At 38.6% G+C, this 14,267-nt stretch overlaps 1 protein-coding gene across 1 annotated transcript in view; it reads right to left on the bottom strand.

The window, feature by feature from the left end:
• Positions 1–210: 210 nt before the first annotated feature.
• gpr158b (G protein-coupled receptor 158b) overlaps positions 211–14,267 on the bottom strand; it is a 41,882-nt gene continuing 27,825 nt past the window's right edge. Inside the window, exons 7-11 of the mRNA XM_073858287.1 lie at positions 8,963–9,201; positions 8,271–8,409; positions 2,616–2,721; positions 2,353–2,499; positions 211–1,932 (exon numbers count right to left, since the gene is read on the bottom strand). Of these exons, the coding sequence (XP_073714388.1) occupies positions 211–1,932; positions 2,353–2,499; positions 2,616–2,721; positions 8,271–8,409; positions 8,963–9,201 (2,353 nt within the window). The remainder of the gene's footprint in view (positions 1,933–2,352; positions 2,500–2,615; positions 2,722–8,270; positions 8,410–8,962; positions 9,202–14,267) is intronic.

Raw genomic sequence — 14,267 nt, 5'->3', positions numbered from 1 at the left:
TAGACCAATGATTTTAAACTTCAGACAAGCCCCTCCCACGAGAAGGAAAACGATTGTCAATTGTGCCCAGCCAGACTCTGTCTATGAAGCGAAGCAAAATAGCAGAGGATGGTATTACCAGGCTACCAAACTCTACTAAATACTCCAATATGTTGTGCAAGATGCCTTCCCAGATACCACACTGGAATGATTAAATTAGTGAGTGTTGTGTCATGCATTTTTCCCTGACAGCTTATCATCAAAGTCCCATGGACAGACTTCAGCCATGTTGAGATAATCGGCTGGTGTTCGATTTGTGTGGTTCTCAGATGTTGGAGGCTGTTTTTCATTTGGCAATGTCTCAGTATGTAGTACTTCTGCATGTTTACCGCTGCTCACCGCTGTCTCTTTAGTAGAGCTTCTTCTCCTTCCGGACACCACTGTGGTTACTTGGTCACTATCTAATGACTGGCTTGTGCGGCGTTTCTCTGAGGGTTTGCTTGAGGAGCTTCTCCGCTCCCGACAGTTGTACCTTCGTTTATCCTCCTCTTTATCCTTTGCTTTATCTTTAGAAGAGCACAATCCTTTTCTTTTTGAGCAAGAATCCCGTCTCTTTGAATGATGTGTGAGGCTGGACGTCTTGTCTTGGTTTGGGGACACAGGTGGATCGTAATCCCAAGGGCATATATCCACCATGAGAGCTGGAGGTTCCAAAAGGCTTCCGGTGGACTTGGATATATCTGAGAGTATGGTCTTAGGCTTTCCATCTGTCGGTGTAACACTTTTCTTGCGTCTTATTCTCTCAGGGGACAGTCCTGCAGTCTCTGTTTCTTGAACATATTGATTGTCAAAGTTCCATGGACTTGAATCTTTGTGGGAAGTGAGGTTGAGAGGTGATTTGGGTTTCCTCACTTCATCGCTGTCCCCAGTCTTATCTTTTGAGTGACGGCGGCCTAAAGGAGATTGACTAACTCCTTTCTGTTTGTGTTGAGAGCGTCCACTTTTTGGGCTGCTTGCCCGAATGTTGTCAGTTTCAGTTAAGGCGATGGACACGTGCTTTTGAGCCTTCCCCTCAGAAGGAGTCGGTAGCTCCTCGACTTCCCAAGGGCAAATCTCAGAGAGATCGTACAGATCCTTGCTCCTTCCTGGCTCGGAACAAATGGAGGGCTGACTGCCACTCACGTGCTGCTTCATGATGCCCATCTTACTTGGGGTTTTGGTGTACTCAACAGACTGGCTGATGATCATTTTGGGAAAACATTCAGTGGATTCCTCAACTTCTGAAAGTACAGTACTCTCTTTTCCTTTTTGACTCTTCTTACTTGCATCCTCAACACTGTGCGTCTTTCCCGCTATTCCTAGTGTCTTCTCTCTGGCACTAGCAATCACAGACAGGGATTTCTGTAACATTGAAGTTCGAAGAAGTACAGGCTTTTTGTCAGCAGCCAGGTTATGTGCACTAACAGACTTGCACACTAACGGCACTGACTCGGCAGATTCAGCTAACTCGACTTTTGGTACATCAGGGTTCTTCTTGTTAGACCTCCGGCCCATCAAGGTGTCAAGCAGTGATGTCTCAGTGGTTGAATTGTCTATTTTATCATCAGACACCCTATTTGATTCCCCACCTTCGTCATGTGTATGGTCATAGCTATGAGATCTCTTAAGTGAGAACATCTTGATCCTCAGAGATTCTTCCCTTGACTTGCCGGAATGGGATGGGTCAAAAGGATTTCTCCGCAAGGTACTTTTGTTGCTTCCGTGCTCATTGGTGTCCCTGTCTTCTCTGCTGTATTGCCGACTCACAGTCTCTGGTATTTCTGTGATTCGCCGCATTATCGTCCGTCCAAGGCCCCTCTTGGAGCTGCGCTTTTTCTGTAAGTGAGGGTTATTGGCCAGCATCTTCTTTCTTTTATAGATCTCTAACTGGGCGTAGAGCTTCTTAAGTTCCTCCTGATCAAACGCAAAGAACAGACAAATCAGCCAACATTTTAATTCACTTCTATCAATATACTTACTACTTGAAGGTGAATTTTGCTTTAAATGCCCTATTATTACTTGACAGATTTTGCTGGAATACGTTAAAATTTTGACATAGGATTTATGCTCATGTAACATTTTATTGTGCCTGTTTGACATTACCTTTATAAAGCTTGGAAATTGTGTTTTTCTTAAAGATGATGGACATATGTATCTCTCGGATGGCTTGAGGGTGTGTAAATCATGTGGTAATTTTCATTTTTCGCTAAACTATTGCTTTACTTAAGTTAGCACAATGGCTCAGATCTTTTATAATGCCTTTAAATAAGACACAAATACATTTGTTTTTCTTTCATTAATGTAAATGAACAGGGATCAACCCTAATGTCTTACCCTAATGTCCTCAGGGTCCAGACTGTGCTCACTCCAGGCAGATGTTATGCTGCTGTTCAGACAAGAGCCTGAGTGACCCATATCCAGCTCATCCTCAAAAGCCTCTGTGGCAATGTCTTCCCGTGTATGAGTCCCAGTGAAAAGGAACTGTAGGGAAAGACAAAACATGCTACCAATATTTCTTTAAAACAGATAAAAATACAGAAAAAATACAATTTGTTTTGCAGATATTTTTTAAATTAAACTCAAAAGATAATAATCACCTTTGGAATAAGAAGTAAACCCAATGTAACCGTCACTGTCAAGTGTGCATGGACGAAAAATAACATTAGCATCCAGTCTGGATGCAGCCCAGTCCCAAGAGTGAACCTGTAGAAAATAACATTTGACATGTGAAAGAGGTTGAAACTAATTTTAGCCCTTGTAACATACCCTTCAAAATAACTCCCACCAAAGACATTCAGTGAACATATTTATGTATTTATAAATTGAAATTCAGTGTAGTGTCGTTTTTTAAAGTACAGGAGTTTTATGTTAGATCAATAACAACAGTGTGTAATAGACCCATCCATCTTGGCAAATGATAATAAACACTACTAATGGCACAGGCAATAATTACTTTACTGGCATGTCCTTAAATAATTATTTTCAGTAAAAAAACTTTATGGGGGGTTTTCCCACAGGGTTTATCCTAGTCCCAGACTAAAATACATGTTTAAGCTGGCTCAATTTTAACACATCTTGGACTAACATACATCAATGCTATTGTCTTGTCTCAAAATGTACATCAGCAAAGTTACTAAGGCCAAGTTACAAGACAAACTTCAGACCAGGGAGGAAACACTGTGTTTAATTTTGGTTTTGGGAGAACGTCAGTTTCAGAAACAGTTTGGTGCCTCTGAGAAGTAATTATTAGCTTTTTTTAAATCTGTGTCGTGGTATGCAGGAACTGACTTGCCACTGACTTTATATAACGCAAGTGAGTGCTTCTTTAAGCACTTCTATATTTGAAAATACTGTGCACAATTACAGGAAATTACGTGTATATTTACAGCCGGTTTTCTTCACACAGGATTAGTATTACCTGAGGTAATTTCTCCGGACCTTTTTACAGAAGGATAAAATTCGCCATTAACTTTGCTGACATTAGCACTATTCGGACGAGATAAGTTTTCCAAACGACGTTTGAGTTTCAACGTGTCCCCCACGACGTCTGTGATTTTATGTATTGATTAGGACAGGATTAAAGTTTTCTCAGGCTATAGCACTATTCGGCCAGGATAAGTTTGGCAAACAACGTTTGAGTTTCAACGTTTCCCCCAGGACGCCTGTGATTTTATGTACCGATTTAGACAGGATTAACATTTTCTCAGGCTATAGCACTATTCGGATGGGATTAGTTTTCCAAACGACGTTTGAGTTTCAACGTGTCCCCCAGGACGTCTGTGATTTTATGTACCGATTCGGACGGGATTAAAATTCTCAGGCTATTCCAGGAGTGTCTGTTTCATGCATTTGGGCGTTGCAGAAGAGTACGTGCTCTGGATACGCATTTTTGAAATGTTTGATATTTTACTTTAAATGTAAAATTATTACAGAACATGTCATTTATTAATTTAACTTTAACAAATCAAAAGAACTTATACAAATCCTACTAAAGTAAATAACTGGCTGCTTATAATAAACCCAAAGAAATGAAGAAATAATGAATAATAACAATTTATTATCTTTATTAATTAACATTACCATTCCGGAGTTAAACAATATAAGGTTGAGTTTACCTTATACTGATATTACAGTGGCCAGTCTTAACAGTGTTTGATATTCAGCTCGTCTTGATTTAATTATTTTATTTCGCCGAATGGAAAAAACATCCATATCTGAATGAATGGGACTTAGGAAATACAATATACGCGCATTAGTAAGACCTTACGGCAGATCACGTTGGCAAAAACATGACAAGAACCGCATTTTCAAAAGATATTGCTGGCAAACACAGACATTTGCATCCGGACAGGATTAAATTTCTCAGAGGACCTCTGAGTTCGGCGAAAAACAGTAGGTAAATTGCTCTGGAATTCTTACGGAGGTCGTCAGAGAAAAACACATGGCCGATTTGGACGAGATTAAAAACACAGAGGACCTCTGAGAAGCACGATTTTCTCAGAGGTCCCCCTGTAAAACTAATCCCGTCCGAACAGAACTAATTCCATGCAAATAGTACTTTAGTGCCTGTTTAAACATTTTCCAGCTCAGTGTTTCCTAGCTGGTTTTGCTTCAAAAGCTTAAAACCCAATATGAGAGTACCACTGTGCTAATGGTCATGAATTCTGCTTAGCTTTTGTGTATTTCTAAACCCACCGCTTGTGATGGCTGCCACTGCAGGAGAAATAATTGAAAGAAAATCTTTCATTAAAAGAGAGTGAAATAAAGGTGTTACAGAACAGCTTGAGAGCTGGTAGATTACAAGTGTCACAGGAACATGGGTTTATTTTTAGCTTTGGTGGTTTTATGTACAAGCTTTCTGCAGCAGGCATGTTTTATTAACCACATTTCCAGTGTTGCCTTCCTCATGCTTGTTATTTAGCTTAGGGTGGCTGTTGTCACCTTTTTCACAGGTTTACTGCAAAGTTCTGCTGATGTGACCCAAGTTTGCCTCCTTAAACTGGGGCATAGACAATTTTAGTCACTTTTAGGAATCAGGGTTACATAACACTCCCACAAACTGTGTTAAATAAATCCCTGTGTAACCCCCCCCCCTCCACAGTGTTTTGTTACGAATTGTTTTGCATATTTCGTGTGACTGTCTAGTGAAGAAATTTTATGAGGATACACATTCTGCTGGTGAGAAGCTTCTGCTGTAGGAAATACTGAAGCAAATATACATCACTGTGGGTTTAAGATTGAATTTATTGAGATAATTTACTGTAACATTCTTTGCAGATACAGCAGTTCTCTGTTCCTTGTACATGTGTAGTTACTGACATTTCGATTTGCCTGAGGAAATGGAGTGACATGCTACTGAATTATTTTAAAGAGCGCCTATTACCTTGCAAAAAATAGCATTATTTTGTGTAATGCAGTGTGTTCACGTGGTTTATGCTTCAAAAAACACGTTATTTTTCACATACCATACATTATTGGTGCTACTATATGCCCTGACTCTCTGAAGGGTCATTGTGATTTCACAACGCAAGATGTAATCTTGGATCAACATTTTTGTTAACTCTAACCCTAACCATTTTTTACCCCTCAAAAAATGTAAAAGCCCCTATCCCAATCCTAAATCTAACATACACCCTAATCCTGCAATCTGATTGGTTAATGAAAATGTTGATCCAGGACCAACAATGGTGTTGATCCAAGATCACATCCTACTTGGTGAAATCATGTTCACCCTATCAGTCGCATGTAGGTTTTGTACAAAGCTCATCGATCTGAAAGGCGCTGTGTGCCACGATTGGCCAGCTATCCAGTGCGTTGAGATTGGCCAAATACCTCTAGCATCTGGCAGAAAAGTGATGCTCCTTCCCAAATTTGGAAGATCAGCTCCCAATGCAATACTGACAGGAGTTAATATCGTCTTTACTACCTTATCAATATGAACCCAATCTGATCCAGAAAATGCAGATGACCAAGCTGATTGATCAACTTTGCCAGTGTGGCTTACGCAGGACGTAACAGATTGGTATGGTGAGGATACTAAAACATAAAACCGTGTCTGCATTTGTGATCGTAGAACAACACGCGCTACTCTACATTGCTCAAAACTAGCATTAGAGTCATTGTTTGAAGAGTCACTATTCGAAAACATAGGCTTCTTACAGGTTGTAAATCAAAAGCAGGTGGAGTTACAATAATGTGCATCTTGTCTACGTCAACTTGCTGCAGAAGTAAACTGTTGCCTACAGTCCTTGGCTTCATTGTTGCCCAAGAAAAGAGATTTCAGTTGGAGATGATAGCTTGCATCATTGTATACTTTGGGAGTTGCAACTTTGCAGATGGTTAACATGTACTAACACATACTTACACACACACAAAATAAAATTAAAATAATGAATCAGATAAATAGTGGCTCTTTAATGCCTTGCTAAAAACAACACCGAACAAAGCTCTTTTTAAAAAAGGCGTTACAATTGAATGAGCACAGGCTCTTTTATTTATAAAAATCCATTTATTCATTTATTATGTTATAATAATATTATTATATTAACATTTGTTTTCCTGCAGCTCAGTTGGTAAAGCCTTGTGTTAGCACCACAATAAAATCCATGGGTTTGTTTCTTCAGGTCGCACCCCGAGAAGTGCCGCGTCGCGCCATGAATCTAAAAGCAGAACATATTTTTTCTATGAATGTTTGCACACCGGCGGTGGCTGTCCGCTGCTGTTTAAATCCCTGTCACGCCACAGAGCGCCATCGTTTAACATTAAATAACATCATATTTGTCCCAAATCGTTAGCGATTAACATTGGCTGCTAACGTACACTGTAAAAAATTTCTGTAGAAATTACAGTATTTCTGGGTATTACTGGCAACTAGCTGCCAGTAACTTACTGTAGATTTTACATTTATGTTATTTACTGACAACAGTTTGTTTAAAGTTAAATGGACATGAAACATTTTCAGTCTTTATCTTTTACAGTAAGTTACTGGCAACCAGCTGCATAATTACAGCAATTTTTGACAGTGATTTTGCATTTTGAAGTAGACGCTATCTGACTAAGCTCGCGCTATTTAATGTGCACTTCCGGTGTACGATACCTCCGAGTTGTCCTAGACGTGACGCAGTGCTGCGCTTCTCATCCAGTATGCGACCCCCTTCAGGTAGCATGCATACTGATACAGTGCATTACAAGGTATACATTTTAAGTCGCTTTGGATAAAACACAATTTGCCAAACAATGTAAATGCTACATAATTGGAATTTTAAAGTGTAGCTGCTGACTGACATGACAAGGGGATAAAAGTTTGGCAGGTTTGCTTTAGCAGTGGCCCATGCATGATGTCCTGCAGGCAAAAAAACATATTCTCCATTAAAGGCCACTTACAAATAGCCATGCATTTTGACATCATAAATAGTTTATTCATCAAATTGTGTACAGTATTTCAATGTGACAATAGGGTGATGCCTTATAAATATGATAAAAATAAATGTTTTTGTAAGCAACTTACAAAATTGCAAACATTTCATTATATTACAGAAAGTGTTTTATCAGATAAAGGGATAGTTCAGCCAAAAATGAAAATTCTGTCATCATTTTCTCATCCGCATGTTGTTCTAAACCTTTCTTTTTTCTGATGGACACAGCTGATTGTAACCATTGACTTCCATAGTAGGAAAAACAAATATTATGGAAGTATTGTGATAAATAATGCAGAAGATATTTTGATAAATGGTGGCAGGCACACAGTTGACGGTACCCAGGTACCCATTGAATTCCAACGTATTTGTTTTTCCTACTATGGAAGTCAATGGTTAACATCAACTGTGTCTAATAAAATGTATACCATGTGCACTGTAAGTCGCTTTAAATTAAAGCATCTGCCAAATGAATAAATGTAACATCATTGAAATTTTACAGTGTAGCAGCTGCTTGACATGACAGTCAGTGTGAATTTTACCAAACAGGACAGAAAGGACCCGTATCATTGTCTGATTGCATCCAGAGAATACATAGTTAACGATTGATCCAGAATCCACAATGGCATGTATCTTATAAGTCACTTATAGCAAATCTATTAGATAGCCCTTTCCATATATAACAGACTTCCTTGAACCTCAAAAAATTATTTCATTTTTAATTTGCATAGCTCTTACACTTCTCAAGCGCAGTGTTGCAACCCACTCGTCTCATAAATAAACATACAGCATGCCATCTTATACCATTGCTCCCCTTAACTCATGCACATTGCTCACCTAATGATGTGGAAGATTGCAGAGATAAGGAGTTCGTTATAAATGGCGACCGCCAAGTAGCGTGGCTCATGAAAGGCGGATGGCACAGTCCATACAGCATAACACAGATAGACGCCCCACAGCAGGAAGAGGAACTCGGCTAAAACAGGAACACAAGGAGACAATGGCCAATGTCATCACTAATTATTTAGTGTGTCAAGTCTGAGGATGCCGGGTGGCATTTCAGATTAGCTGAAAGGCTGTTTTCTCCTTCCTCTGTCTTTCACCGCATCACTCAACAATAACGTAGACGGTGGATGAAAAATTTATTTAGTAATGTAGTAAAGGTTTAAATTGTTAGGATTTTTTCCCTATTACTCTGATATCTTTGGATATTTTTATATTCTTGACTACATAGCATACACAGCTGTCAACGCTGCAAGCAGAATCTGTTCATTGTTTATTTTCTGAGTGATGCGAATCTCTGAGCTGTCAGACCGAACTGACTCTGCATCACTAGCTATGTGTCTCACACTTTCCTAAAGTCTCTACAGCCATAATAACTCTTTGAGTTTAGTCATTTTTATATGGTTTGAGGCTGTTGTTACCACTGAGGAAGGTACATAGTTAGTCAAAAAAATCTATGCTTTTGGGGCTACTGCAGTGCTAGTTTGACCAATGTAGCTATATTAATATTCAGATAAAGAACTGACCGGCAGCCATCATGTAGTCCCAGCTATTCAACAGACACATGTTAAACTGCAGGCCCTCTGGGGTGACCCCGCTGTCAACAAGGGCACGTTGGGTGTCATGGCTCTGGCATACGGCTGAGGTCCAGGCCACTAGGAACCAAAGAACCACAAGCAGAATCACGGCAAGCAGACGCAGAACTCTCCAGCTGGTCATGTAGGGAATCCGCTGGGCCGTGCGTGACAGGAACAATTTTAAAACCCTAGTCGTGAAAAAGAAAACAAATGTTAAAGTTGACTCTGTGAATTAAAGTATCTACAGTAAGAAGTCAGAAATTTTACCAGAAAAACTGCTACAGTAAAACCCTGTTGAGTTTACCATATACAATTGTATTTTATTTTAAATGTAATTAAATTTATAGTACTATATAAAACTTTTGCTATAAAACGTTTGCTATAAATAGGGGAGAGCGTGGCACAACCTAACGCTTTTTGGTTTTGGCTTTGAAGTAAGATTCATCATTTTATTACACAGTAAACACACACATCTCTGCTACAAATAAACACTTAAAGTTTGTGGTACCTAACGTTATCGTATAATTACACTGAAATTGACAGAATGCAAACGTTACAACTTACCCTATAGGTGGGTTAATTGTAACAAACGGAGGATTTGTTGTAACACATGCTAGAAAACTTTGTTTAAACACAAATGATTCTTGTGATTGGCCTGAATACCTCTGACATCAGCCGGAAATGTGACGCTCATTACCATGTTTGAAAGATTCGCTCGCAATGCTAACAGGAGTTAACTTACAGTCTGAAGCGGGAGGAATTATGATAATGTCGGTCTTTATTACATCAGCAATCCCAGGAAGTAAACTGTTGCCTACAATCCGTGTGTTTGTTGTAGTCCAAGAAAAGAGATTCATGTTGGAAACAATAACTTGCGTCATCGTTTACTTTGGGGTTTGTACCTTTTGCATATCATTAACATTTACTTATACACACTTGCACACCAAAGGAAATTTAAAATCGTGAATCGGATCATAGGTGCCCTTTAATTGTAACACTGTGTTACAACTAACCCTGCTGTGTAAAATGTTTTCAATTTAAGCTATCAGTTACGACACTGTAAAAAATACTTTGCTGCCTTAAAATTTTGTTAAATCAACTCAGATTTACAAGTCACGTCAACTTACTATTATTTATCTTGACATGAAGTTGACTTTTTTCAATTATATTTTATAAGTTATGACAACTCACCTGCAGTTATAACAACTCATCTCTAGTCAAGATAAATAATAGTAAGTTGAAATGACTTGAAAATTAGAGTTGTTTGAACAAAATAATTTAAGGCAGCAAAGTATTTTTTTGTGTTTTTATATTTTAGATAACAAAACAGTGATTAAAATAATATAAGGTTGGATTTACATACCCAACTCAGAAATCGAAAAAAAAGATAAAGAAATTTACTTTCATGCCTCCAAAACATTGTTCAATATCTTAATGACAACAAAACTTTTCACAAATTCCAAGGAGATCATATTCTGACAGTAAGAGAAAAAAGCAAAAGCAAAGATTGCTCGACCCTGTAGAAATATGTAAAGTAGCCGTGTTAAGGGCGATTTATAGTCGTGCCTAAGTTCACGGCATAGGCTATCTGTAGCCTGTGTGTAGCTCTGGGTAGCCTGACGTGCACCTCGCAAAAATTTTAACAGCGCGTCAGTTCTACGCGGACCGCAAGCGCTGTGATTGGTCCACCAGAACCCCTTCCGTCAGGTAAAAAAACCTGCATCATAGGTATTTCCGTTTGCAACGGTGAAAACAAAGATGAGCCCAGTTGGGGAGTGATTTAACTCAAACTGCAACGAAAGTTGCTGTTTATTTACTTCCATCATTGCTGGTCTTCTCAAATCATACACAAAAAGTTGCTGTTTCTTCTTCGTTTGTGGGTTAACTTGCTAAGCTTCTTCTCTGACGGTCGCGCTGCTACTGTGGTTACATGCGTGGATACTGCCTACCAGCAGTTTGCGCGTGTGTTTGCACGTCGACGCGGAGGACGACGCAAAAGTATAAATGAAAACCGACGCGGAACCTACGCCGTCGCAGCTACGCTGTAGGACCTACGCACGACTATAACGAGCCCTTTACAAGTTAGTGTGTTAGTTTGTGCTCCGCTCACCCCTACTTAATAAAATGTCTTTAAATTTGCCAAATATTCATGGTGAAAATCTGTATTCTATTTATTAAATAACACATTTACTGAAACAAATCCTTGTTGCACTTGAAATTTTTAAGTTTAATCAACTTGATTTCAATTTACAATTAATTTAAAGTTTTTTGACTACACTATAAAAAAATGCAGCATATAGTTAAATCAACTTGGTTTTGCAAGTCAATTCAACCTACTATTTCAAGTTTTGTCTTGTGAAAAGTTGACATATCTTATAAAATCAAGTTGTTTAACTAAATTAATTAAAGTAGCATAAAAATATATGTTGATTTGACAAAAATGTTGGGAGTTGCTATAAATTATTAAAAATCAAGTTGAAATAACTTAAGCTAGTTCAACTTTATTTATTTTTTTATTCATAGCAATTCCTCACTAGTCAAGAAAGTTACAATTAATAAAAAAATCAAGTTGATTAAACTTAAAAATAGTGCAACTAACAATGACTTTTTACAGTGTAAATGCTGTTAAAACAAGATGCACTGTTAAGTTTTGCAGTTTCTAGCATACACAGTAATGAAGTTTCAAAATGTTTTGAATACAATTGCAGCTTTCTTTTTATCACTGAAACTTTCACAGGATTTTTCACAGTGCATATTTATATCCATAGCTGTGATTGTCTGCTCAGTTTGCTCAGCGTGTGCCAGAAGGATTTGCTCTCCCCTGACTATTATCTCTAATCAGTCAGTTCTTTTGTATTGTAATTGACAGTGCTATTCTTACCTGTATAATTTCAGAATCACTGTGCCGTAAACGACAGCAAAGCCGAGCAGGCGAACCCATCTCAGGAGAATACATCGAAATACACTTGGATTCAAGTACTGTATCATAACCTGAAATAAAAAATAAAGCCGTCTGTTTCAGTTATTTGCAACCAACCATTGGGTCAAAAGGGAGCGAACCCATTGGGTTGCAATTTAACCTATGCTGTTTTTGTTCAGCCCAAAATTCAGACTCAAACGTCTCTTTTTTCTGTATTTGAAGCATGGATGGCTTTAATAAATAAATATCAGTGAGGATTGATGGTAATATGCATCTGTGCAGGTCTCCCTCGGGAGAATCATCAGAACAGCTTTCCCATCCACAGTCATCCTTTTAAATGTGTAAACAGCAGAACAGCCCCTTCAGTATAATCAAACTTCAAACCAAGATGAAATCTCAATTAGCAGCACTTCAAGGCAGATAAATAAACAACACAGATGCTTTTTGCACTCATTAGGAAGAAAGTGCATTTTAAATGATAGCATCTTTACAATGGTTACCAATTAAATTCCGTATCGATTACAAAATATTGCTCACTTATAAACCCCTAAAGGCTTCAGCTCCTACATATTTAACAGAACTTCTAATACGCTACAACCTATTACGCTCCTTAAGATCACAAAACTCCAAACTTTTAGTAGTTTCTAAAATAGCAAATTCCACCAAAGGAGGTACTGTAAAGCTTTTTCCCACCTGTCTGCATGGAACAGCCTTTGGTATAATACAATGTGTTTGTATTATGGTTAAAAATTCACATACTGTACATTTTTGTAGCTCCAGATATACTTCTTTCCTCAAACGCTCGGATTTTGTACAAAGCTCATCGATCTAAAAAGCACTGTGTCCCTGATTGGCCAGCTAATCTGTACATTGTGATTGGCTTGAATACCGTCAGCCGGATTTGTACCTTACCATGTTTGAAAGATTTACTTAGGGGCCAGTCACACCAAAAGCGCTTTAAACGCTTGCAAACGCAAGGCGCGACGCACTGCCTTTTTAAAAAAAGAGCAGTGCGACGCGGCTTTTCATATTGCTAAGCAACCACAGAGTCAGCTGTCTTGTCAATCAAATATTGATGCGTGAACGCTCTTTTGCTGTTAACTGTCATATTAGCAGAAACTTTAAAAAGAGGACGCTTGCTCTGACCTTGTTTGAGGATGAGAGGTGCACAAACACGCAGGAGAGAGTGAGCGAGTGGAGTCTGGTTCTTCAAAGCAACTGTAAACTTCCCTCACCACAACATAAGGCCCGCCTCTCCCCTCATTCGATTGGACAAGGGAAAGACTCGAATGACGTCGGGCGCTTCTCCGCTCTCAGCTCTCCTTCAAAAACGCGTGCGCGGCAGGTGGCAAAAAACCGCAAGGCGCTCGGTGCCCTGCCCATAGAATATCATTCAAAAAAGGCGCCTGCAACTGCCATAAACGCTTTTGGTGTGACTGGCCCCTTACAATGCAATGCTAACAGGAGTTAACTAGCCTGCTGTGAGTCAAGGTGTGAGGAATTATGGTAATGTTGGTCTTGTCCATGTCAACAAGCCCATGAACTAAACTGTTGCCTACAATCCGTGTGCTTGTTGTAGTCCAAGAAAAGAGATTTACATTGGAAACGATAACTCGCTTCATCGCTTACTTTGGGGTTTGTACCTTTTGCATATCGTTAACATTAACACTAATGCACACTTACACACCAAAGGAAATGTAAAATCGTGAATCGGATGATAGTTGGCCTTTAAATATTGATTGACATTTACTGGAAATTGTCACATAATCTTTCATTTCTGTAGACACAGTAAGGCATTTCAGACTCTGAATGCTTACTAAACCATTAAATTGGAAGGCTTTTGAAGCTTTTAGAGTTTTCTCTTATTTTGTCACAAAATATTTTTGATTTTGTTTTAAAACTATAGTCCATTTACTTTGTGCACTGCCAATAGAAAAGAGTCAAGGGACTGAACCATCAAACTAGAGACAAATAGATTGCCCCTTCCCCCCAATACTACTTTGCCATTAATTAATCAAAGGATTTATTTTTAACAAGTTGTGTTGAAACTTGATGGGCTCATTAATAAAACATAATGCAGCAGAAAAACACATGCAGCCATGAGTGCATCCAAGTACATGCACATATTTGAGCGCTGCTTTTTTTGCAATGCAGACATAGTAATGTATTACAGTACAGTTTACTATATCAGAAAAATTGGTCAAGTGTTGTTTGCAACATTACTGCTTTTATTGCGCCGTGATGTTATTGCCTTGCAATGGAGTCAGAAATATCCTGATCATTTTTTTGCTATTTTTTCCATTTCTGCAACTAGATTTCAGCATTTAATAATTT

This window comes from Misgurnus anguillicaudatus, chromosome 2 (genome assembly GCF_027580225.2).
Source record: "Misgurnus anguillicaudatus chromosome 2, ASM2758022v2, whole genome shotgun sequence".
Taxonomy (NCBI): domain Eukaryota; kingdom Metazoa; phylum Chordata; class Actinopteri; order Cypriniformes; family Cobitidae; genus Misgurnus; species Misgurnus anguillicaudatus.
The sequence above is the reverse complement of the archived record's forward strand: the minus strand, read 5'-3'. Positions and strand labels throughout refer to the sequence as shown.